Here is a 27,076-nt window from a genome sequence, read left to right on the forward strand (position 1 = left end):
TCTTTTAAGATTAAAAAATTTTTTCCCATTCAAAATTGTTATAAATGTATACAGAGATATTTTCCATGTAACATCTATGCAAAGAAAAAACTCACACTAAACCGAGTTAATATTCAATGTATTAAACTGTAGCCCTAAGACTGTTAAAACAGTGATCAATTAAGGTCTAGACTTCAGCTCCCCACCAGTGACAATCCTTACAAAACTCACAGCCCCATTCAATCCTTCCTTACTTTACTTGTTTCCTAAAAGGTTCCCTCGTTCCTAATTCAGTAAGGAGACCAGTAAGCCTCCCTTATTGCTGTATCGTTAGACATGTATTAAACAAAGTATAAAATAAAATGTGGTTAATCATTTCCCAGGATATGAACAAGAGAGTCAAAGGCTAACCACTGGTCTGCCCACTCCTGAGATTCCAATATGGCAGATACCTGATCCGGTCACTCGTGCCACTGTAGCCCCACCGGCTCTCTACTTGCTGGAACCTATTGATGCAGCACTCCTTTCCTCTGAGGCAGCATCTCGGTCGATCAATGTATTCAACACGGGGTTTAGGATTGACAGTGAAATGGAGAAAGAGATTGACCACTTCCCGATCTGACAGAATTCCAGACTGAGCAGGACCTATAGAAACAAAAGCATAAACCTCAATAACACTAACTTCACTATAATTCCTGCTGCTGCTGCTGCTAAGTCACTTCAGTCGTGTCCGACTCTGTGTGACCCCATAGACGGAAGCCCACCAGGCTACCCCATCCCTGGGATTCTTCAGGCAAGAACACTGGAGTGGGTTGCCATTTCCTTCTCCAACTGTCTAATATTCCACATAATAAGGTGAATTCAAATGGGAAAGATGTAAAGTAAAAATGAGGTAAAAAAATCTTAGCATATGTTCGGTTCAGTTCAGTTGCTCAGTCGTACCCAACTCTTTGTGACCCCATGGACTGTAGCACGCCAAGCTTCCCTGTCCATCACCAACTCCTGGAACTTGCTCAATATGTAATTTTGTAATTACATATTATAATATGTAATTTTAGCATATATTTAAAACTTCTACTAAATTCATCTAAGGTTAACCTAATATAGTGTGCAAATCACTGATGAATCAAATCTTAGGTGAAACCTGGAGATCAGAGAAATATCTCTGGACTTTGCTATCCATTCGCCCTCTCTGAGGATTCTATTTATTAGAAAGGAAAAGTGAAGAAATGCTTACAGTGGTAGACAATAGTTAGCCTAACCTTTTCATTCCTCACCTATCTGAGGCTATAATCGAACAACAGAATAGGTACAGGTGGAAACAGATGGCACAGTGCTCGTTCACTGTGGGATTTTGAAATTAGCAGAGGGCAGGAGTTAAGACTCGGAAGAGTTGTGAAAGCAGCGTATCACATGCTATATTTCTCTCACTCACTGCTTCTGGAAAACTCCAAACTGCTTAAATTTACCCAGGAATAAGTGCCAGGAGATCTCTTCCAAGGCTGGAAAAACAATTTAAATAAGAGATTGCAATACACTAGAAATTTGGTTTCAGTTCAGTTTAGTTCAGTCGCTCAGTCGTGTCCGACTCTTTGCGACCCCATGAATCACAGCACGCCAGGCCTCCCTGTCCATCACCAACTCCCGGAGTTCACTCAAACTCATGTCCATTGAGTCAGTGATGCCATCCAGCAGCTATAAATCAGGTTTTAACACAAAACACCCGAATTTTTAATAAAAATTTTTAAAATATCACACACAAAATATATCAACCTGCCAGACCTAGCCCTACGGTTCATTTGGAATCTCTGGATAGAGAATAGTCTGGATAGAGACTGTAAAGAAGAAAAAATACAATCACAAACTTAAGACATGCATTTTAGAGGGGAAAAAAAGAATAGAACTGGAACTGCATAAGATCAGAAGAGAGATGGAGGTTAAAACTCATTTAACTTTCTGAGAATAATGAGAGGTAAGACAAAAGAATTAAAATGTTAAAGGTGATTAAAATGGATGATAAAAAGCAGAGATCAACATACAGTAATTAGCATTCCTAATAACTAACAAAAATAGGATGATGCAATAATTCAAGGTACTGGTACATCTCGCTTTATTATGTTTCGCAGATACATTTTTATTTTTTTCCACAAATTAAAGGTTTGTGGCACCAAACAAGTCTATTGCTGTCATTTTTCCAACAGTGTTTGTTCACTCTGTGCCTCTGCGTCACATTTTGGTAATTCTTACAACAGTGCAAACTTCCTCATTATATTTGTTATGATGATCTGTGATCAGTTACCTTTGATATTACTACTGTAATAGTTTTGAACCACACCCATAAGATGACTGTGAACTTGAAGGATAAATGTGCGTGTTCTGATTGCTCCATTGATCAGCCATTCCCATCTCCTCCTGATATACAACAGTAATGAAATAATGCCAATTATCAACTCTACAGTGTCCTCCTAAGTGTTTAAAGAAAAAGCAACAGTCACACATGTCACCTTTAAATCAAAAGCTAGAAATGATTAAGCTGAATGAGGAAGGCATGTCAAAAGCTAGACCTCCGGCACCAAACATTAGCCAGGCTGTGGATGCAAAGGAAAAATTCTTGAAGAAAATTAAAGCTGACGTGGAGGAAGTCTGAGTGGTTTGGATAGAAGATCAAACCAGCCACAACAGTCCCTTAAGCCAGAGTCTAATCCAGAGCAAGGCCTACTGCTGCTGCTGCTAAGTCACTTCAGTTGTGTCCAACTCTATGCGACCCCATAGACGGCAGCCCACCAGGCTCCGCCGTCCCTGGGATTCTCCAGGCAAGAACACTGGAGTGGGTTGCCATTTCCTTCTCCAACGCATGAAAGTGAAAAGTGAAAGTGAAGTTGCTCAGTCGTGTCCGACTCTTAGCAACCCCATGGACTGCAGCCTACGAGGCTCCTCCATCCATGGGATTTTCCAGGCAAGAGTACTGGAAGTGGGGTGCCATTGCCTTCTCTGAGAGCAAGGCCTAACTCTCTTCAATTCTGTGAAGGCTGAGAGGAGTGAGGAGGCTGCAGAAGAAACATCTGAAGCCAGCAGAGATTAGCTCAGGAGGGCAAGGTGAAGTAGCTGATACAGAAGATGAGATAAGTTATTGAGAAGATCTAATTAAGGTAACTAATGAATGTGACTACACAAAACAACAAATTTTCAATGTAGACAAACAGCCTTCCATTGGAAGATGTCATCTAGGACTTTGACAGCTAGAGAGAAGTCAATGCCTGCCTTCAAAGGACAGGTTGACTCTCTTGGTAGGGATTAATACAGCTGGTGACATTCAGCTGAAATCAAGGCTCATTCACCATTCTGAAAATCCTAGGGTCCTTAAGAATTATGCTAAATCTGGATAGAGTGTAGAGTTTTAAGCCTTATTATTGAAGAAGTACATTTTATAAAGCTACAGACAGTGATTCCTCTGATGCATCTGGGCAAAGTAAACTGAAAATCTGGAAAGGAGTCACCATTTTAAATGCCACTAAGAACATTTATGATTCATGGGAAGAGGTCAAAGTATCAAAACCAAACAAAGTTTGGAGGAAGTAAATTGCAACCCTCATGCATAACATTGATAGGTTCAAAGACTTCAGTGGAGAAAGTAACTGTAGATGTGGCAGAAACAGGAAGACAATTAGAAGTGGAGCCTGAAAATGTGACTAAACTGCTGCACTTTCATGGTAAAACTTGAACAGATAAGGAGCTGCTTCTACAGATGAGAAAAGCGGTTTCTTGAGATGGAATCTCCTCCTGGTGAAGATGCTGTGAAGACTGTTGACCTGACAACAAAGGATTTACAGTATTACATAAACGTGGTTGATAAAGCAATGGCAGAGTGTGAGAGGGTTGTCTCCAACTTCGAAAGAAGTTCTACTGTGGGAAAAATGCTATCCAACAGCATTGCCTACTACAGAGAAATCATTTGTGAAAGGAATCAATGTGGCAGATTTCACCGTTGTCTTAAGAAATTGCCAAGGCCACCTTGATCTTCAGCAACCACCACCCTGATTACTAAGCATCCATTAACATCAAAGCAAGACCCTCCACCAGCAAAAAAATTATGACTTGCTAAAAGGTTCTAGTGTTCTTTAGCAATAGTCTTTTTAAATGTAAAAATGTCTTGTTTTTTAAGACATAGTATTACTGCACACTTAATAGACAACAATATAGTGTAAATATAACTTTTATATGAACTGGAAAAGCAAACAATTTGTGTGACACACTCTATTGTGACAGTCAATTTATTGCGGTGGTCTGGAATCTAATCTAATCTAATTTCCAAGGAATTCCTGTTTAATAAAATTTCCTTAGTCGAAAAAAGAAGTCTTCAGATCATGAAAAACACTCTCAGATACCTACCATATACCTACCTAAAGAAAGTAATCAGGAATACACTCGGGATGAGCACTAAAACCAATACAACCTATAGTTAAGTCTAAGAGAGCTGTATCCTTGTAGCATGTTGTGTGGGTGTACAATCTACCTGAAGTAGTCTGAAAAGGGTGAAAGGATGAAACACCATACTAACATTCATATCTGAAATAGGGAAGGCCAATAAATACTGTTTTATTATGAAATGGAGAATTAAGAAAATTGAAGGGGAAAAAATTAAATGCACAATTTATTATTTCCTAATCTCTAGAAGGAAAAAAAAGTGTTAAACACACAATAGCAAAACAGAGAATATAAAGGGAATTCTCCCCAAAACATTTTTGAAAAATATAATACAGAATAATATGCACAACAGAAAATAGCATGCACAACAGCAAAAGAAGAAATGTTGACTATATAAAAATATTAAGAAGTCTGTGGGATGGAATAGCCTACATTTGAGAACAACTATGGGCTTCCCTGGTGGCTCAGATGGTAAAGAATCCGACTGCAATGCAGGAGACCCAGGTTCGAGCCCTGGGTCGGGAAGATCCCCTGGAGAAGGGAATGGCTACCCACTCCAGTATTCTTGCCTGGAGAACTATAGATGAAACAGTACATAAAACAGTTATTTCACACTAACAGTGAACAACTGAGACAGTGTTTCAGAAGGGAAGTGTACTGAGGTTAAACCGTATATTTGTCATCACTTTCCCCTTGGAATTATTTGCTGATCTGCTTCACAGAGCTTTAATGTCAGACAGAAATGGGCAATCTAGAAACTGTGGTAGTCCTCACTCAACTGAAGAGACAAAAAGCCACCAAGGTAGCCAGACAATGATCTGAAAAAGAATACTTAACAGACAAACAAGATCAACATTTTGTGCATTCCTAAGCTATGCACAAGCAAGAGAAAACCATGACACCAAGAAATCAAGCAGAAAGGAGCTGCTAAAAGATAAAACAGTTAAACAGAAATTTCTGTCTTAATATTGGGAAGAAAAATGCCCAAATATTTGAAAATTAAACTATGTATTTATAGCCCTTGGATCAAGAAAAAAATTACCATGAAAATAATTTGTATTGAATGGCAATGAAAATACAACATATCAAAATTTCTGGGGGAAAAATGGATGTTTAGACAGAAAACTAGACATGAAAAGAATAAAGTTGAAAGCCACTGTTTTGAGTATATCTCAAAAAGTCATAATGACTAAGTAAATAATCCCCAGCGAATTAAAACTAAAGGAAATAAAGAAAAAAGCAGAAATCAGTGAAATGGAAAACATATATATAATAAAATTAATAAAGCCAGAAGTCAGTTCTTGGAAAAAATTAACAAAATGGATAAACTCCTAGGCAAGGCTGATTAAAGGCACAATAAATCAGTATCAGAAATGAAATAGGGGACATAATTTAGATTTCACAGAGATAATAAAAGGATATTATGAAATTCACATTAATAAAGGTCTAGATGAAACTGTTACGAAAAGAGGAAACTTGAAAAGTCCTACTCTATTCAAGAAATTGAGTCTCTAATTAAAATACTTCCACAAAGAAAACACTAGATACAGATAGCTTCACTGATGAGTTCCCCTAAACATTTAAGGAAAAATAGCACCAATTTTATATAAACTCTTAAATGCTGAAAAAAGAAATATTCCTAAGTTTTGTATGAGTCCAGCATAAACTTGATAATCAAAAATCTGATAATTTCATTACAAGAAAGGAAAATTATAGACTAATTTCTCTCATGAAGCAGTCCTAAAAATATTTTTTAAATTTGGTAAAGAGGATCTAGTAATATATAAAAAGAATAATGCATGGCAACCAAGTCTGGTTTATGTAAGGAATCCAAAGGTTTAACTTGGAAAATCAAACAATGCATATTAAGAAAATCAAAGGGGAAAACTGCATCACTATCTCAACAGAGGAGAAACATTTGATAAAATTCACGATAAAACTCTTAGCAGAGTAGTAACAGAAGGAAACTTTCTTAATCCAGTATAGGCTATCTACAAAAAATTTACAGCAAGCATAAATTCCTCTGTTGGGAAATACTGAAAACTTTCTGCCTAAGATGAAATAATACAAGATATTCACTTGTCCGTACCTCTTAGCATGCTCAAGCTTCTAAGTCATACAGTAAGACAAGAAAAAGAAATGTCTAAGGATTAGAAGGTAACAGACAGAATTATCATTGTTTGCAGATCACATAACTGTACATGCAGACTATGCACAATGAACTACAAATGAATTATTAGAATTTGTGAATTTAGCAAGGTCACTAGATACAAAGTCAATACAGGAAAACCAACTGCACTTCTACTGGAAAACAATTAATTAGGACATGAAAATTAAAAAACTAATCACTGTAATAAAATTTAACAAGTCAAGTATGTACAGAATAAACCTACCAAAAAAATATGCAAGACCGCTACCAGAAAACTCAAAATATTAATACTACTAAGAGCAATTTTTAAAGACTTAAAGTTTATAGATAAGAAAACAGAGTATCATAAAAATATCAATTATCCCCATACCAATCAATGGATTCTATGCAATTTCCATCAGAAACCCATGACTTTTTTTGGGTGGAAACTAACAAGCTGCTTAAAATGTTTATATGAAAATACTTAGGACCAAGAATAGCCAAGATAAAAAGAAGAACAAAGCAAGAGGATTTTCACTATCAGATTTCACTTTAAAACTACAGAAATGAAAACTCCACAGATTTGGCTCAAGTATAAACAATGCAACAGCAGAGTAGAATAAACATTTCAGAAATAGATTCATTGATATACAGTGAGTTGATTTACAAAAGTTAGCACTGCTGTAGCTCAGTTGGTAAAGAATCCACCGGCAACGCAGGAGACCCCGGATTGATTCCTGGGTCGGGAATATCTGCTGGAGTAGGGATAGGCTACCCACTCCAGTATTCCTGGGCTTCTCTTGTGGCTCAGCTGGTGAAGAATCCACCTGCAATGCAGGAGACCTGGGTTCGATCTCTGGGCTGGGAAGATCCCCTGGAGAAGGAAAGGCTACCCAGTCCAGTATTCTGGCCTGGAGAATTAGTCCACGGGGTCACAAAGAGTCAGACACTGAGCAAGTTCCACTTTCACTATCATTGTTGTTGGCTCAGACAGTAAAGAATCAGCCTGCAATGTGGGACATGGAGGTTCAATCCCTGGGTCAGGAAGATCCCCTGGAGAAGGAAATGGCAACCCACTCCAGTATTCTTGCCTGGAAAATTCCATGGACAAAGGAACCTGGAGGGCTAAAGTCCATGGGGTTGCAAAGAGTCAAACATGACTAAGCAACTAATACTTTCACTTTAGCACTGCTGGGCATGGGGGCAAGGGTAGTTTTTAACAGATAATCACATGGGGAGAAAATGAATTTTGACCCCTAACCTCACACCACACACACGTGTGGGGAAAAAAAACCACAAAAAACAAAAACCCAACTGGATTACAGACTGAAAAGTTAAATGAAAAACAATAAACTTCCTAGAAGAAAACCTAAGAGAATATCTTTTATCACCCTGAGGCAGGTAAAATTTCTTAAGACATAAAAAGCCTTCACCTTAAACAAAAAGACTGATAAATTAATTTATTAAAATTAAGATCTATTTATAAAAAGACAGCATTAAGATAATGAAAAGACAATTCATAGACTGGGGAATATTAGCTGTACATACACACATTATATATGTGTATAACATATTCTGGATACAAGTCTTCTGTCAGATTATATACATCAAACAAAGCTAGTGGAGGTAATGGAATTCCAGTTGAGCTATTTCAAACCCTGAAAGATGATGCTGTGAAAATGCTGCACTCAATATGCCAGCAAAAGGCCACAGGACTGAAAAAGGTCAGTTTTTATTCCAATCCCAAAAAAAGGCAATGCCAAAGAATGCTCAAACTACCTCACAATTGCACTCCTCTCACACGCTAGTAAAGTTATGCTCAAAATTCTCCAAGCCAGGCAATACATGAACCGTGAACTTCCAGTGTCCAAGCTGGTTTTAGAAAAGGCAGAGGAACCAGAGATCAAATTGCCAACATCCTCTGGATCATCGAAAAAGCAAGAGAGTTCCAGAAAAACATCTATTTCTGCTTCATTGACTATGCCAAAGCCTTTGACAGTGTGGATCACAAGAAACTGTGGAAAATTCTGAAAGATACCAGACCACCGGACCTGCCTCTTGAGAAACCTATATGCAGGTCAGGAAGCAACAGTTAGAACTGGACCTGGAACAACAGACTGGTTCCAAATAGGAAAAGGAGTACGTCAAGGCTGTATATATTGTTATCCTGCTTATTTAACTTATACACAGAGTACATCATGAGGAACGCTGGGTTGGAAGAAGCACAAGCTGGAATCAAGATTGTTGGGAGAAATATCAATAACCTCAGATATGCAGATGACACCACCCTTATGGCAGAAAGTGAAGATGAAAGTGAAAGAGGAGAGTGAAAAAGTTGGCTTGAAGCTCAACATTCAGAAAATGAAGATCATGGCATCTGGGCCCATCACTTCATGGGAAATAGATGGAAAAACAGTGGAAACAGTGGCAGACTTTATTTTTTGGGCTCCAAAATCACTGCAGATGGTGACTGCAGCCATGAAATTAAAAGACGCTTACTCCTTGGAAAGAAAGTTATGACCAACCTAGACAGCATATTAAAAAGCAGAGACATTACTTTGCCAACAAAGGTCCGTCTAATCAAGGCTATGGTTTTTCCCGTGGTCATGTATGGATGTGAGAGTTGGACTGTGAAAAAAGCTGATCACCGAAGAATTGATGCTTTTGAATTGTGGTGTTGGAGAAGACTCTTGAGAGTCCCTTGGACTGCAAGGAGATCCAACCAGTCCATCCTAAAGGAGATCAGTCCTGGATATTCACTGAAAGGACTGATGCTGAGGCTGAAACTCCAATATTTTGGCCACCTCATGCGAAGAGCTGACTCATTGGAAAAGACCCTGACGCTGGGAGGGACTGGGGGCAGGAGGAGAAGGGGATGACAGAAAATGAGATGGCTGGATGGCATCACCGACTCGATGCACATGAGTTTGGGTGAACTCCAGGAGTTGGTGATGGACAGGGAGGCCTGGTGTGCTGAGATTCATGGGGTCGCAGAGTCGGACACGACTGAGTGCCTTGACTGAACTGAACTGAATGGAGAGGATATGAGGCAATTGGAATGAACTCTTGACTAAGTTTGGTATTGACTGTGAACTGTTACAACTATTTTGGGCTACTTTTTGGTAGGATCTACCAATGCTAACATAAGTACACCCTGTAACTTTGCAACTGTACTACTCCCACTTAATAGAGATGTTCACACATAGACACCAAGCCACAGGTATAAGAATGTTCTCAATGGTCCCATATAGAAACAACACAAATGTCCAACAGTAAAGTGGATAAATAAATCATGGTTCATTCATACAGATTATGCAGCAATGAAAAAGTGTGTGGTTGTGCCATACACAGCCAGGTAGATGAATCTAACAGATATAATGCCAAGAGAAAGAAGCCACACACAAAAGAATACATGCTGAATGCATGGCTTCCTTTATAATAAGTTTAAAAACAGACAAAACTCATTTATAGAAGCCAGAAAGTAGTCACCTTTGGGAGGGAGATAAAAGACTAGAAGAGACATGCATGATGGAGACTGGAGGGATATGATAATGTATTATAAAGTGGTATGTGTGGTTACATAGATGTGTTCACAGTATTTATCCATTGTACTATGTAGATGTTATAAACAATTTACAGAAAGACAAAAACAAATGATTCCAACCAGCAAAAACAACTTGGGAGAATATTGGAACATAATAAGAAAATTTTGAATACCTCAATAGAATAAAAGTCATGAATGTTAAGAAAAAAATACAAATGGCCAATAAACATAAAGAAGTATAACTGTAAACAATTATGAGATTTTTTCTCTTTTAAATCAATCTGGCCATGACTTAGAAGCAGAATATACTCAAGTGTTGATATGGGAAATAAGAACTGGTCACAGAACTAAGAAGCATCAACCCTAAGAGTCAGAAAGATCTGTCATTGTAACTTTGGGTAAGGTGCTTAACCCCTTCCAGGTTCCATTCTTAAACCTATAAGATACCATATAACTACTATGCATTTATAACATTTTAAAAAGATATACATAATTTAAAAAATACAAATATATAATCTACAATGTTATCTTCAAGGGCTATCAGAACTGGAGGAAATTACACACACAAATGTACATACATAAATAGCTTCTTTTTCTCTCTCGCACAGGGAGACTGACTGCCCATTGCAACAGTTTCAAGTAAATTTTGGACAAGTTATATAGCCTTACCTGCTGCAAACTCCTCAATGGTCATCAGTGGGAAGCGGATCAAGGACAGTGCTTTCCCCAGAACTTTCTGCTTGTTTCCAAAGGTCATAGGCAATTGCTGTCTTTGACATTCTGCTTCTGCCCATCGTACAACAGCTCCAAAAAGCCGACATTCTCTAATACTAAGAGTGTCTCTTTCTAGAACTGCACAGAGTGTGTCTACAGGTAATTTACAAAAATAAGTCAAATTAGGAATATTTTGCTATTTAACAAAATACTGACAAATATGCTTATATTAAAATTTCAACTCTCAGTAAAAAATAGGTTACTTAAAGCTATAGATTCTACATTTAAAAATATTAAGAATTAAAGGAACTGCAAAGAATTCTTTAAAAAATTATAATAAAGTTAATATTGAACTTATCATATATGAAAGCCTACATACAGTATCTCCTTATATATTTCATGCCATTTACAAGCAAATGGCAAATATCCAGGATAAGAATAATAAGTCAGAGAAAAAGGCTCCCAATCAGTAATGAACAAATTCATAGAGTCTACAGATTACAGTTAATTCAGTCATTCAGCAAATATTTCTGATGAACCACTCACAATGTGTCAGGTACTATTTTAGACACCAAGGATACATCATTAAACAAAAAGGTTTAAAAATTCTTTCCTTCATGGAGCTTACATTCTAATGGGGGAAACATTAAATAAACATACGTAAGTTATAATGTGTCACATAATAAAGGTAGGAAAAAATAGAAGGGTAAGTGGAATAATCAGAAATGCGGCTTAAAACAGGATGGTTTGGATCGGCCTCATTTGAGCTAAGATCTGAAGGAGGCTTTGGGTTAGGGTTGGTAAGCCAGATAGATATCTCGAGAGAAGCAGCACTCCAGGACCAGGCAGTGCAAAGGCTCTCTTACAAGGGTGTGCCTGGAGTGTCTGAGGAAGAACCAGGAGGCCAGTGTGGCAGGAAGTGAGTGAGCAAGAAGGGAAAGTAGGAGGTGAGGAAGCTAGAACACGGGGGAAGCAGGAATCATTCATAAGGCACCCTGCAGATCACCTGGCTTTTGAGTGAAAAAGGGAACCTCTGGAGGGTGTTGGGCTATGACATTTTATGCTCTTCAAGGACCACCCTGGAAGCTGTAATGAGAAGAGATGGTAACAGAGGCAAGAGTGGAAACACTATCAGTAGGGAGGTTCTTGTGGGGTTCCAGGTGAGAGGTGATGGTGTGAAAAATGATAGGATTCAGGGTATATTCTGAAAGGAGAAAGGAAACTTCCTAACAGATTAGATAAAGCCTAAGTCCAGGGTAACTCTCAGGTTAATGGTAAGCAATGGTGGGCTGACAGTGGCACCAACTGAGATGAGAGCAACTATGCAGAAGTGGAGTGGGGAGAGAAGTGGTGAGAGGCTGAAGTTTAATTTTGGACATACTAAGTGTGAAGCCCTATTTGACATCTGAGTATAAACGTCATGACCGTATCTCAGGCCCTCACTCAGAATCCTTTTCCTCTTATCATGGGCAAAATTAAAATAGGCTGAGTTATTTTTAAGATACAGTAGACCAGAAGCAGTAAGTTCAGAGAAAAGGGCTTTAGAGGCTAACATATTGATACGAGATGACATGCTGCAATCTAACAGGGACAAGAAGAGAGGAAAACTCTGAGAAGTAGACAGAAGTACTTGAAAAGGATGGTGTGGAGTCTTTTACACAATGAGAAAGAGATGTTAAAGAAACTTCAGAGACCTGAAGGCTTCAGTTCACAATAACTGACACTGATAATAATGAGTACTAATGAGCAGAAGAATCTTAAATTATAGTCAATATGTATTGTTTAATAAGGACAGGCAAAGTAAAACATTTTTTAGGTGTCTTTCTCAAATGGCCAAAATGAAAGCCTTGTTTCTTTAAAAAAAAAAAAAAAAAGATTGTTCAAGATGTACAGAAAAATTAGAGAACTTTATTTTCTAAAGACCCTCAATATAGTAGGCACTATTATAAAATATCTAACAATTGTATTTTAAGTTAAATTTAAATAAAAATGAGGATGCTATATTGTAGAAATCAGTGAAAACATTAAAATACAGTTACATTGACCAGAAACACACACCTCAGAAAAATTTGTTAAAAACAAAATTTTATTCTGCAGTGGCCTACACATTCATACCAGAACCAAATATTGATTTAATAACAAACACAGGTATCATTCCAGCAAAGAATGATTCACAGTAGGGAATGTAGAACACAGTAGAACACAGAAGGGGCTCAACAGTATGTTAAAAATGAAAAGGTGAAGCATAAGCCTTCAATTTTTAAAAACTCAAGCTTTTTTCTTCTCTAACAGCTGAGTAGATGAGTATAAACTAAGGCCCAGGAAAACCCAGAAAATGAATGTAAATCAATATACCTCAATAGTCGTAGAATTAGGAAAACATCATTACCATAATATTTAATCCTTCAAAAAAAAAACAGACAACTTCCAACATACATGTTTCTACTTTGTATGCTAGTAACTGCAGTAAAGATAAACACAGAAACTTAAAGACTTAAAAAAAAAAAAAAAGGCACATTATACTGCCCCTGGCATAATGTAAATTGATTCTGTTCTATCAAAGGATATATTATCTTTTTCCTTTGACAGAATGCTGCAAGAGAAACAGTATCTCAATACTTGTAAAAAGGTAAGCATATCCCTCTAGAGCACATATTCAAACGCCAGAGGAGAAAAAGCACCCCCAGAATGTAAAACAGCTAGTGAAAAAAAGCTCCTGAAGCCAAGGCTTGCTTCCTCTCAGCTCCTAGACTGCTCTTTCATTCCCAAGTCTTAACAAGTACACTTGAGACAAACTAGACTATGAGGTGAGAACCCATAGGTCTTCTATTGACAGATGTGTTATAATAAGAAATGACAGCTGAGAGCCTAATAAAGATCATGAAAGTACATAAGATTATATTTATATACAAAATACATTACTGGGTTTAATATAAACCACTGTGAGTCAAATTTAATCAACAAATATTTATGGGGTTTTCATCCTGTGCAAGGAGCCTACTTCAAGACTTCCAGGACCCAATGGCACGACTAATGTAGAAGCTATTTACAAAACAGCTTATTGGAGTGAGTCACCCTGATGCCGGCAGCATTATTTCACGTGACAGTGGACTGAAGTGGAATACCTGACGCCCCTTCAAAGGAAAGAAACTGGGATTGAGTCATGCTTCCTTGCCAATGGGTGGAGTGCTCACGCTCTCAAACATCCAGTAACTCAACAAAAACTCAAGAGCACACAATGTGCAGGTGCTGGAGGGGAACCTAATGTAGTGCCTGCCCTTCAGGATAATGTAGGAAGAGTATAAATCCTTCCCATAATAATATGCAACAGACAGGCAAACCAAGACAGAGATGTTACTGTAAACAGGAATATATTAAATTTCATGGAAGGGGGAGGGTAGCAGCTTTAAGAAAGGAATCTCTGCAGTTATAATCTGAGCCAAGACATGAAGACTGAGAAAGAACCAGTCAAGATGGGAAGGAAAGGCAGCATTCCAGACACAGCCAATCAGTCTAACAAATATTAACTGAACACGCATTGTGTTCTACTGCTTTCAGTGTTGGAGGTACAGTGGTAAACAAGACAAAGGAGTTTAGAGTTTAAGAAGTTTACAATCTAGAAGGGGAAGGTCGACAATCAACATATATATAAACAAAGACCCAGACAAGCTATTCAGAGAGTGATACATATTAAGAGAAAAAGAAATCTGAGTAATGGAACAGGAATTGTTTAGGGGAATGTGGTATCTACTTTAAGTAGGTGTGAGATGGCACATCTCAGGTCTCCTTTAACCTAAGATCTGAATGATTAAAAAGAGGTAGCCATACAAAGAAGCTCCAAACTTTGGTCATCTGATGAGAAGAGCCAACTCATTGGAAAGGACCCTAATGCTGGGAAAAATTGAGGGCATGAGGAGAAGGGGGCGACAGAGGATGATATGGTTGGATGGCATCACTTACTCAATGGACATGAGTCTGAGCAAACTCCAACAGACAGTGAAGGACAAGAAGCCTAGTGTGCTGCAGTTCATGGGGTCATAGCTGGACACAACTGCGCGACTGAACAACATGACCCAACAATCCCACTACTGGGCATATACCATAAGAAAACCACAATTCAGAAATACTCCTGTACCCCAATGTTCACTGCAGCACTATTTATAATAGCCAGGACACGGATGCAACCTAGATGTCCACTGAAAGATGAATGGATAAAAAAGCTGCAGTACACATATACAATGGAATATTGCTCAGCCATAAAAAGGAAGAAACTTGAATCAGTTGATCTGAGGTGGATAAACTCAGAGCCTGTTATACAGAGTGAAATAAGTCAGAAAGAAAAAAGTAAATATTCATACATTAATGTATATATACGGAATCTAGAAAAACGGTATTGATGAACCTATCTGCAGGGCGGGAAAAGAAACAGATGTAGAGAATGGAATTGTGGACACAATAGGGGAAGGAGAGGGTGGGATGAATTGAAAGAGTAGCATTGAAACATACACCTTATCATATGCAAAACAGATAGCCAGTGGGAAGATGCTGTATCGCACAGGGAGCACAGCTAGGTGCTCTGTGATGACCTAAAGGTGTGGGATGGGGGGGTGGTGGGTAGGAGGGACGCACAAGAGCGAGGGTGTACACACACACACACACACACACACACTGATAGCTGATTTACAATGTCATATGGTAGAAACCAATACAACATTGTAAAGCAATTATACTCCAATAAAAAATAAAGTAAAAAAAAGAGTGAGCGGCAACAGGGAAACAACAGGAGAGCACAGAGCTTATCCAGATGAATGAGAAGAGTGACTTAGACCAGGTGGGAGCAACAGACAAAGTAAGACATAGTCAGAACTCAGGATACTATTTTTTAGGGGGGTGGGCTGCACCATACAGCTTGCCATATTTTAGTTCTCCGACCACGGACCGAACCTGGGCCCAGCAATGAAAGCAACAACTCCTAGCCACTGGATCACCAGGAATTCCCCCAGCATACATTTTGACTGGAGAGCTGAGAGCATATGCTGATAAACTGCATGTGGTGTATGAAAGAGAGCAGTTAAAAATAACTTCTACGTTTTTAGTTATGCATGGTGGTGCCATTAAGGAAGAGTTAAAAAAAAAAAAACTGGAAAGGAACAGAAAATATAATGGGGCGCATGGGACAATCAATGGCTTTCTTTTAGCTGTGCTACTGGAAATGACTGTAAGAGCTCCTAACGAAGATGTCCAGTAAATAGTTGGCTACACAAATTTGGAGCCCAGAATAAGATAAAAGATATTTTGGGCTTAGTATATGATGATGATATTTAGAGTTATAGGCTGGATCTGCTCTTTCTGCTCCCCTAACATGACAAAATTCAAACTCCTGAGCCTGTGACTGCATGGCCCCCACACCCTGGATTTCACTTGCCCTGTACTGCCCATCCTCTACATACACTTTCTTCATATGGTTCTACCTGCCTCTAATGCCCTCCCTTCTTCATTACCCAAATACTATCCATTCCCTAAGGCCCATGTCAGAACTTCCTGTGCCAAGATTCTCCTAACATCCCATTATGAGGAGCTCTCTCCACATTTTGGATTTGCATAGCAATTACTTTCTATGTATCTAGCTCTGAAAAGGCGAAAAGACATTTTGCCATGTAATCGTTTCTATGTAATGTCTTACTCTTAATTTTCACATGTATCTTCCCTGATTCTCCAAATAGATGAGTTTCCTAAAGAAAAAAAAATCAAATCTTACCCTTCTTTGTATTTCTTATAGGGCCCTAATATAATGCTGTACATATGGTGAGCATGAAAATTTGTTTGATCTGATATCTTTTAAAAGGCAATGAGGTAGTTAAGACTTTTGGGACTATTTCAGCAAAATAAAGAAAGCAAAACTCTTAAAGAGGCAGACTTAAAATCACTTGGAAAAACCACTGATTTAAGAACAGCTCCTCTGCCAACAAGGCTCACTAGTAATGTATTACTGTACTTAAAAGGTTAACATTTTAATTCACAGTGAACTTACCTATGTCAATATCAGTAAACCCTTCTGCACTTATTGCATCCACTGTGTTTTTGTCTATTGTGTCTAGACAAAGACTAGCAAGCTGAGGTTCATCAAATAAACGAGCCTAAACATATAAAAAGATAGTTATTTTATTTTCACAGTTATTCTAACTTTGGGCTGTCCATATTCAAAGGTGATACTGTAAACAGTTATAACTGCCAATTATATAAAAACTAATACTTAAAATACAATTATAATACACTTAAAACTTTTCATTCCACAATCAGAAATAAAAGTGAAAAGCACAAATGTCCAAAAGATAACAATTCAATTACCATTAACAACTCTGTTATTTTTATTTTTATAGGCATATATATGCACTTATATATTACATATTTTGATCCTTAATGAAACACGCTAGGGTAGATAAGGCAGACATCTTCCCATTATACAGATGAGAAAAGAGAGGCTCAGGGAGGTGCACTGACTCTAGCCAGCTATGTTCCAAAGTGAAAGTGAAAACTGCTCAGTTGTGCCTGACTTTTTGCGACCCCATGGACTATATATAGTCCATGGAATTCTCCAGGCCAGAATACTGGAGTAGGTAGCCTTTCCATTCTCCAGGGGATCTTCCCAAACCAGGGATTGAATCCAGGTCACCCGCATTGCAGGTGGATTCTTAACCAGCTGAGCCACAGGAGAACCCAGCCCTTAAATCTCAGTCTTAGGATCTTTTCACTAAATGATAACATCAATTGTCAAGCATACCAGTTCAGAATTTCCCCCCATTTCCTGCTTGACTGGGGGGAAGAGAATAAAGGACAAAAATTTTAGAGCATTAAAGTTCTGGGAACCAAAGCAAAAACCAGGCCTACCAACAGAAAAGCAAATAAGTAAATTCACATGATAGAATATTATACAATGAGAATGAACGATCTACAACTATACACAGCAACAGGAATGAATCCCACAAACTTAATGGTATGCATAAGGAAGTACTGTATATGTTGAGCAAGAGAGTATACAGCTGACCCTTGAACAACTTGCAGGTTGGGAGTACTGACCTCTGTGCAGTTGAAAATCCACACAGAACTTACAGTTGGACCTTTGCATCTGAGGTTCTTCCACATCCACGGATTCAATCAATCACAAATCATGTACTATTTACTACTGAAAAAATTACATGTATAAGTGGACCCACTAAGTTCAAGGCCATGTTGGTCAAGAGTCAACTGCTATATGATTTCAGCAAAGCTGAGCTTTAAGAAGTCAGAAGTCAAACTGACAATATGTGCTTTACCAGTATGTACATTATAATTCAAAAAAACAAGTTTAAAAGTAAGTAAAATTCTAATGTTGGCAGACATTCTATAGCTGGCCAACTTAGTGTTTATAGTTGAGTTAGTATTTATGCAGAAAAAATGGATTATTTTACTTTTAGGAAAAATAATTTTTGGTAAAAGTTATTTTATTAGAGTAGTTATTTAGAGTAGCAATATTTTCAGTCATTCAATACGATATCATATTTGCCTGGGAATCTACTACTGCTACTCAGGAATAAAATTAATTTTCTGTAAATTTGAGTGTGGCACTATTTTTAATGACTGTATCACCCCAGAGTGTTTTCCCTGTGTAATCCATGCTGGAACAGCACACTGGTTCTTTGTTTTAGAGGGACGCTGGCATAGGTCCTCTCAAGTAAATGAACACGCTCAGTTCAAATGATTCACTTGGCAGGAACAAGACATTCACATGACAATTCATGGGCTAATTCACATGACCCCACCAAAGAAAGACCTGGAGTAATGCTGAGTTCTAAGACCAACAAAGCACTGAAAAGTTCCTTTTCCTCAGTGACATATGTCAAGCCTTGTTACTCAAAATGTGTTTCAGAAGCACCAGCATCATCTGAAAAGTCTGTTAGAAATGCAGACTTTCAGGCCCATATTGCTGTGTGTTGATCTACAACAACAGGAATGAACCCCAGAGACTTAATGGTAAGCAAAAGAAAGTAACATACATGTTGAGCAAAAGTATACAGCTGACTTTGGCTTACTGAACTAGAAAGTGGATTTTCATTGTCAAAGTTTAATTTACTGGCTTCTAATTTTTCTTTTTTTGGCCACATCATGTAGCACATGGGATCCTAGTTTCCCAACCAGGGATCTATCTGACCCAAGCCCCCTGCAGTGGAAGCTCGGAGTCTTAACCACTGGACAGCTAGGAAAGTCCTACTGGTTTCGAAATTTTATGACTGAATTAAAAAAAATGAAAGTAGTTAAGTGACCCTCTTCACACACAATAAAATTCTTCAGGCAATAAAGAATCATGATTACCAACTTTTTTATTAGATTTTCATCACAAGTTCAGAAAAGGAAAAAAAAAAATGAAAGTGGTAAAGAATCCACCTGCCAATGCAGGAGATGCAGGTTTGATTCCCCAGTCAGGAAGATGCCCTGGAGAAGGAAATGGCAACCCACTCCAGTATTCTTGCCTGGGAAATCCCGTGGACAGAGGAGCCTGGCAGGCTTTACTCCATGGGGTCGCAAAAGAGTTGGACATGACTTAGCAACTGAACAACAGATTATCACTTGTTAGTTATATAATCTTTATTGAGTTATTTCATCTCTCTGTGCTTCTATATAAAAAGGGGATGATAAAATCTTCACCGAGGATACCTACAACTCTTAAAGTTATTGTAAAGATTAAATGAATTAATGCATACGAAGTATTTAGAATGGGGCCTGGCACACACTAAATCACTCAATACATTTTTCAGTTATCAATATCACCATACTCTACTGGTTTAAGGTTGAGACCTTTTACCACTTGCTATCTAACATTACATAAGATATTTACCTCTTTAAGCTTCTATTTCATCTTTGAAAGGGGGATAATAATAATAATAAATAATATCACATCTTAAAGAAGGAATAAATGTGATAATATATACAAATGGAATAGCCTGTGTCTGGCGTACAATACACACAGACATGGAATTCTGTTATTATTATGTCCAAGAAGAGGTGACATCAGCATGTTCCTTCTTCTGTAACTATAAATACTCAATAACCAAAGATTAAAAAAAAAAGTATCATCAATCATTTGTGATGTGACAGAATGGATGTACAATGGGAAACAAATCTGACTTCACCCAGCCTGTTGTGAGACTATGGGCAGGTAGTTAACTAGCCAGGTTTTAGTTTTTTCATTTGGAAAATGAGAGGGTTAAGCTAACGAATATCCAAGATTATTTCTACTACTAATATTCAACAGGATTACATATTATCAGCTTAGACATTTCCCCCCCTCTCATTTTAACGCTCTCACCTCTGTAAAGACCCTATCTCCAAGTAAGGTCACATTCTGCTGGTCCTGGGGATTAAAATTTCAACACGTGAATTCTGGGACACAATTCATCCCCTGGTACTGAGTTACAGACCAGCTTGGGATTTTTTTTAAACAATTTGTAAAAGGGTATCATTACATTGTCTAAGAAGAAAAAAATCGATTTACTTATATCTCAAGTATAAAGCTCAGATTATAGGCATTTAACAAGTGCTAAATAGCATATATTGAGGACTGGTTAATGGTTCCATAAATGTGTTCAGTATGTAAACATTCAGACTACACACGTATGACATGTACACTTTTCTGTATTTATAGTATACTCGTTGAAAACTTTCATAAGTGTTAAAGAATATTCTTAAATTTTAACTTCTCCAAAATATCATATGACATCTCTTACATGTAGAATCAAAAAAGAAATGATATAAATAAACTTACTTTCAAAACAGAAAGAGACTCACAGAAAGATTTAGAAAATGAACTCATGGTTGCCAGGGGGAAGGTACAGTTAAGGACTCTGGAAAAGTCATGTACACATTGTTATATTAAAAATGGATAACCAACAAAAACCTATTATATAGCACATGGAACTCTGCTCAATGTTATGTGCCAATATGGATGGGAAGGGAGCTTGAGGGAGAATAGATACATGTATACCTATGGCTGAGTCCCTTCACTGTTCACCTGAAAGTATCAGAACATTGTTAATTGGCTATACCCCAATACAAAATGCTTTTGGTGTTCAAAAATAAAAATAAATTCTAAACCCTCCAGAAGTGGGTCACCAAGCTGACAGAATACAGTAAATCTTACAACTGCTCTGGACTTGAAATACTCAATGTTAATTTCAGACCCAACAAAAATAGAGCACTAAGGTCCAGAAAGCTTCACACTCTCATACTCTCAATCACAGCAGAAACAACGCTGGACACTAATCTCAACTCCAATCCTAAACACATATATAACTTTACAGAGATTAAACACTCTATTTACATAAGGCTTGGCTCAGACGGTAAAGAACCTGCCTGCGATGCCTGCAATGCAGGAGACCTGAGTTTGATCCTTGGGTCAGAAAGATCCCCTGCAGAAGGGAACGGCAACCCACTCCAGTATCCTTGCCTGGAGAATTCCACGGGCAGAGGTGCCTTATGGGCTACAGTTCGTGGGGTCTCAAAGAGTCAGACACAACTAAGTGACTAACACTTTCTTCAGTTTCTTCACCTATATGATACATTAACTCTATAGTTTTTCTATTCTAAAATCATATGAACCTGATATATTTCCCTCAATGAAATCAGAAGATTTCACATGCTTTAAAATAATGATCTCAGACTAATTCTCCAGGAAATATTAAATATTCATATACAGTTAAACCCAACTTTTAAAGTTAAAAGATACATACCTTAGCTACATCAACTTACCTGAGTAAGTAACATAAAGGCATTATCTGCCCTGAGATGTTTGGTGAGAAATTCCACACAATGCGCTTCCAAGGCTGGAACTGCGTACTTCTTAGCTGTATAAAGAGTCGTCATAACTGTTTCTGGGCCAATTTGAACTTCATCTGAATATAGAAATCTGGGAAGCAAGTAGAAATTGAAGACACAGTCAGGAGGGTTTTAGACAAGCAATCCATTGGAGTTAAGTCTCTGAGGAATATTTGAAAAGATAATGAGCAAAGTGAAAAAAAACTTGAAAAGCACATCAGACTTTCCAGGGTTATTTGCACATACATCACCTCATTTTATTCTGAGTCAATCCTGAGAGGTAGGCAGTCTCCATTTATAGAGACTAAAGTCTTCAAGCCAAATTTTTAAAGGCCTTTTAGCACTCCATAGTAGCTTTCTCTCTTCTTCATAAAAAAATGTTTACTTAAGCAAACTTGCAGACAGCTTAAGTTCACATCTCTAAATGTCAAACCAGCCATTTATTTCCTGATGATGGTGTCTTCTTATTCTGGGCATCTTTTAACCTTTCCTTATTATTCCAGAATTAGCATTATGACCAAAGACTAGAGTACGGGGGTTCAGAAGAATAAAAGTTTAATGATATCTTAAATGACCCCATATTGCTATGTGCTTTTGGGTATATAGGTCCAATTTTCTCTCGAAATACTATCAAACCACCTTACCCATCGCCTCAGGAGCTGATTCTACCTGTTACTAGATAAATCAGATTCCTAGAAGTGCACATAAAGGATAAGAATCTCAGAGAAGGCCTGGGCAGTTCCTGCTGAATTATACTGAAGCTACTGCATATTCATTTTAGTTCCTCTGCGGTTCCTCAGAGACCCTTGAGCTTACTGCCCAATTCTCAGTTACACTCAGAGCAGCTGAGGGTGCTGGAGAAATAAGGCATTGAGAACAAGTATTTTATTTTAGCAATACGAATTAAGACTTAGAACACTTGAAAGCCCATGAATATCTTTCAGAACACTATACAGTACAGTGAGTGAGGAAAGGAGGTTCTAGTTCATATCCCTTCCCTCTGCTTTTCAATTTCTCTATTCTAGTGGCCAGAATCACCGCCCAAGATCAAATTCTAGCTGGTTACATCCCCCAACTTCCACTTTAACCAAATGCTGGCACCCCTCCAATAAGATCATTATCCTTACAACTACTTCCAATGGAAGCTATTCACTCCCATCCTTCCCTGGTGGTTCAGATGGTAAAGAATTCACCTGTAATGCAGGAGACCTGGGTTTGATCCCTGGGTAGGGAGGGAAGATCCCCTGGAGAAAGGAATGGCTACCCACTCCAGTATTCCTGCCTGGAGAATCCCATGGACAGAGAGGCCTGGTGGGGTACAGTCCATCGGCTCACAGAGTCGAACACAATTGAGCGACTCCCTTACAACTCAGGTGCAAAAGTGAAGGTTGCTGTTTTTCAAGATTACAGTTTTCAAACATTTTTCCAAAACCTTTCAAGCCAGCCATCTGTATCACCCTCATAATATTCACTTAACGATACATGCCATTTAGTGATGAGTGCACAGAATTAAAAAAAGCCTTAAGTCTCTTATAGTCAGGGGTAGGGGGATGAATAAAAAGAGGAGGGAAAATTAGCATTTGTTGAGTCTCTATCATGTGAGAGATGCCAATTCATTTAATCCTCTCACAAGGAAGGGAGGCGCTGCTACCTGAATTTTAAAGATGGGGAAACAGGCTGAGGAAACACAAGAGCTGTCTACCATAACACACCATTTCTGGGTTCTGACTGCTTTCAGTGTTAGACTCTCAGACCAGTCAGGTGGGAGCTCTCTTAATTTGCCTGGACTCAAGAAGAGATCGCTTGAGTTTGAATCTGTTCTATCTATCACTTGCTAGTTACATGACTTTAAACAAGTTATCATTGTGCTCCTCTCTGTTAAGAGATGTGAACAACAGTATCTTCTTCATAATGCTCTGATGAGGATTAGTACCAGTTAAAATACACACAAATACTTAGTAAACATTAGCTATTTATTTTTATACTGCTTCATTTTTTATCTCTGCTATTTTCCTCTGTATTTCACAAGATTTCAAGTGTTCCAGCCCTTCTATTTTTCCCCCAGCAATCACACAGTTAAATTTCTAAGAATTCTTGCTTCTTGAGTATTATTTTTTTTTAACTCCACAGTACCATGTCTCATTTTTATGGATGCGAAAAATGTTCTCCGTCTCCAAGTTTTAAAAGTTCCTTTCTGTTCTCTGAATTACCTGCTTCCTTGAGGACCAGCTGTTCTTGGTCTTTATCATTCATATTCTAATTTTCCTTATACGTCAAAAGTTTAATGATTATCTCCAGTGACCATTCCAGTAGCCAGTGTGTTTTCTTTGCTGTTGTGTAAGTAGGACTGCTTTCTAGTTAAAACTTTCTCCAAAATGGAGAGGTGGGTGGGGAGCTGTGTATGTGGGAGGCTTGTTGACTGACACCTTACCTGAGAGTGGGAAAGCAGCCTTTAGGTCAGATACCTCCTCCACCCCTTTCAATGCCATTACCCTGAATTCCCTAAGATAAGCCAGCATCCTAGTTCTCCCCAGGTAGTTTGTCTAGTTTATGTGAAGAGGAGTCTGTCAGCTATTGTGGAGGGGGGGCAGGGGCAGGGGGTGGTGGTGGTGTGTGATGGTTAGCATACAAGAGTTGGTTGAGGGGATGACCTTCTCATTTCACCTTGCTCACCACCAGCTCTCAACCTAGAGCCATGCTGGGGCTCAGCCAGGAAAGAGAGCCCCCACCTCCACCACAGCTCCTCCTTCTCTGGATTCTGGGCTCCAACCACTACACTTCATTATCAACACTGCCTTGTCCCTTTTCTACACTGGCTTCCAACCTCTCTCCCTTTTTTGTCTTCACTGTAATGGGTTTCTTTCTTTTGTATTTCTCTATAGTCATTTTAACTGGAACAGACAGAAGGCTAACAACATGCTTAATTCCCTTCTTAAATGAGAAACCGATTAAGTTTTTAAGGGAGAGACAGGAAGAAGTCTTCATATCTGTCTTAGTTTGTTTTCAAGCAAAAATTTACTAGAGTTATAAACTATAGAGCTGAGATGTGGGGCCTTTATTACCACTGTTTGAATAGATTCAAGCTTAAGGAAACCAGTTCCACAAAATTGTAGTACATGGTTCTGTAACAATCTATAATTGGGGTCCCTGACAAAAAGAGCTGGAAAAGGTTCTCACAAGAACTTCTACTTGAGATCCAAAACATGAAAAGAGGGTCAGTCAGTCAGTCAGTCAGATCAGTCGCTCAGTTGTGTCCGACTCTTTGCGACCCCATGAATCACAGCACGCCAGGCCTCCCTGTCCATCACCAACTCTTGGAGTTCACTCAAACTCATGTCCATTGAGTTGGTGATGCCATCCAGCCATCTCATTCTCTGTTGTCCCCTTCTCCTCCTGCCCCCAATCCCTCCTAGCATCAGACTCTTTTCCAGTGAGTCAACTCGTCGCATGAGGTGGCCAAAGTGTTGGGAGTTTCAGCTTTAGTATCAGTCCTTCCAATGAACACCCAGGATTGATCTCCTTTAGAATGGTAGGAAGAACATTCCAGGAACCAAAGAATTGTGTTTTTAGACTATACTATATGGCCCACAGGACTTCCCTGGTGGCTCAGTGGTAAAGAACCTGTCTGCAATGCAGGAGACCTGGGTTTGATCCCAAGGTCGGGAAGATTCCCTGAAGAAGGGAATGGCAAGGCACGTCAGTATTCTTGCCTGGAAAATCCCATAGACAGAGGAGCCTGGTGGGCTGTAGTCCACAGGGCTACATAGAGTCGGTCACGATTAAGTCACTAACATATGGCCCACAACTACATTCAAATTGCCTTTCATGACCCAGATAACCACTCACCAAAAGTCAGACATCCTGGAATGCAAAGTCAAGTGGGCCTTAGGAAGCATCACTATGAACAAAGCTAGTGAAGGTGATGGAATTCCAGTTGAGCTATTTCAAATTCTAAAAGATGATGCTGTGAAAGTGTTGCACTCAATATGCCAAATTTGGAAAACTCAGCAGTGGCCACAGGACTAAAATGGTCTGTTTTCATTCCAATTCCAAAGAAAGGCAATGCCAAAGAATGCTCAAAGTACTGCACAATTGCACTCATCTCATACGCTGGCAAAGTAAGGCTCAAAATTCTCCAAGCCAGGCTTCAGCAGTAGGTGAACCGTGAACTGAACTTCCAGATGTTCAAGCTGGATTTAGAAAAGGCAGAGGAACCAGAGATCAAATTGCCAACATCCACTGGATCACTGAAAAAGCAAGAGTTTCAGAAAAACATCTACTTCTGCTTTATTGACTCTGCCAAAGCCTCTGACTGTGTGGATCACAACAAAGTATGGAAAATTCTTCAAGAGATGGGAATACCAGACCACCTTACTTGCCTCCTGAGAAATCTGGATGCAGGTCAAGAATCAAGAAGCAACAGTTAGAACCAGACATGGAAAAACAGACTGGTTCCAAATCAGGAAAGAAGTACATCAAGGCTGTATATTATCACCCTGTTTATTTCACTTATGTGCAGAGTACATCATGCAAAATGCCAGGCTGGATGAAGCACAAGCTGGAATCAAGATTGCTGGGAGAAATATCAATAACCTCAGATATGCAGATGACACCACCCTTATGGCAGAGGGCAAAGAACTAAAGAGCTTGATGAAAGTGAAAGAGCAAAGTGGAAAAGTTGGCTTAAAATTCAACATTCAGAAAACTAAGATCATGGCACCCAGTCCCATCACTTCATGGGAATAGACAGGGAAATAGTGAGAGACTTTTATTTTTTTGGGCTTCAAAATCACTGCAGATGGTGACTGCAGCCATGAAATTAAAAGCTGCTTGCTCCTTGGAAGAAAAGCTATGACCAACCTAGACAGCATATTAAAAAGCAGAGAGGCATTACTTTGTCAACAAAGGTCCATCTAGTCAAAGCTATGGTTTTTCCAGTAGTCATGTTTGGATGTGAGAGTTGGACTATAAAGAAAACTGAGTGCCAAAGAATTGACGCTTCTGAACTGTGGTGTTGGAGAAGACTCTTGAGAGTCCCTTGGACTGCAAGGAGATCCAACCAGTCCATCCTAAAGGAAATCAGTCCTGAATATTCATTGGAAGGACTGAGGTGAAGCTCCAGTACTTTGGCCACCTGAAGCAAAAAACTGACTCATTGGAAAAGACCCTGATGCTGGGAAAGATTGAAGGCTGGAGGAGAAGGGGACGACAGAGGATGAGATGGTTGGATGGCATTACCGACTCAATGAACATAAGTTTGGGTAAACTCCAGGAGGTAGTGAAGGACCAGGAAACCTGGATTGCTGCAGTCTATGGGGTCGCAAAGAGTAAGACATAACTGAGCGACTGAACTGAAACTATAGCTTGGTAATATACCTTTGGCTTGAAACACCTATATTTATATCTAAAGCCATAGATTAAGGACACTATTCATCTCA

At 38.7% G+C, this 27,076-nt stretch overlaps 1 protein-coding gene across 4 annotated transcripts in view; it reads right to left on the reverse strand.

Moving 5' to 3' along the window:
- BTBD1 (BTB domain containing 1) overlaps positions 1-27,076 on the reverse strand; it is a 46,992-nt gene that overhangs the window by 12,511 nt on the left and 7,405 nt on the right. Inside the window, exons 2-6 of one of the 4 annotated variants that reach the window (XM_055417931.2) lie at positions 21,573-21,729; positions 20,134-20,178; positions 16,822-16,927; positions 10,746-10,943; positions 432-624 (exon numbers count right to left, since the gene is read on the reverse strand). In XM_055417931.2, coding sequence (XP_055273906.1) covers positions 432-624; positions 10,746-10,943; positions 16,822-16,927; positions 20,134-20,178; positions 21,573-21,729 — 699 coding nt within the window. The remainder of the gene's footprint in view (positions 1-431; positions 625-10,745; positions 10,944-16,821; positions 16,928-20,133; positions 20,179-21,572; positions 21,730-27,076) is intronic. The other 3 variants (XM_055417932.2, XM_088829592.1, XM_088829593.1) reach the window with 3 other exon arrangements.

The sequence above is a fragment of the Moschus berezovskii genome, chromosome 21 (assembly GCF_049115385.1).
Source record: "Moschus berezovskii isolate FMDL1 chromosome 21, NW_MosBer_1.0, whole genome shotgun sequence".
Classification (NCBI taxonomy): Eukaryota; Metazoa; Chordata; class Mammalia; order Artiodactyla; family Moschidae; genus Moschus; species Moschus berezovskii.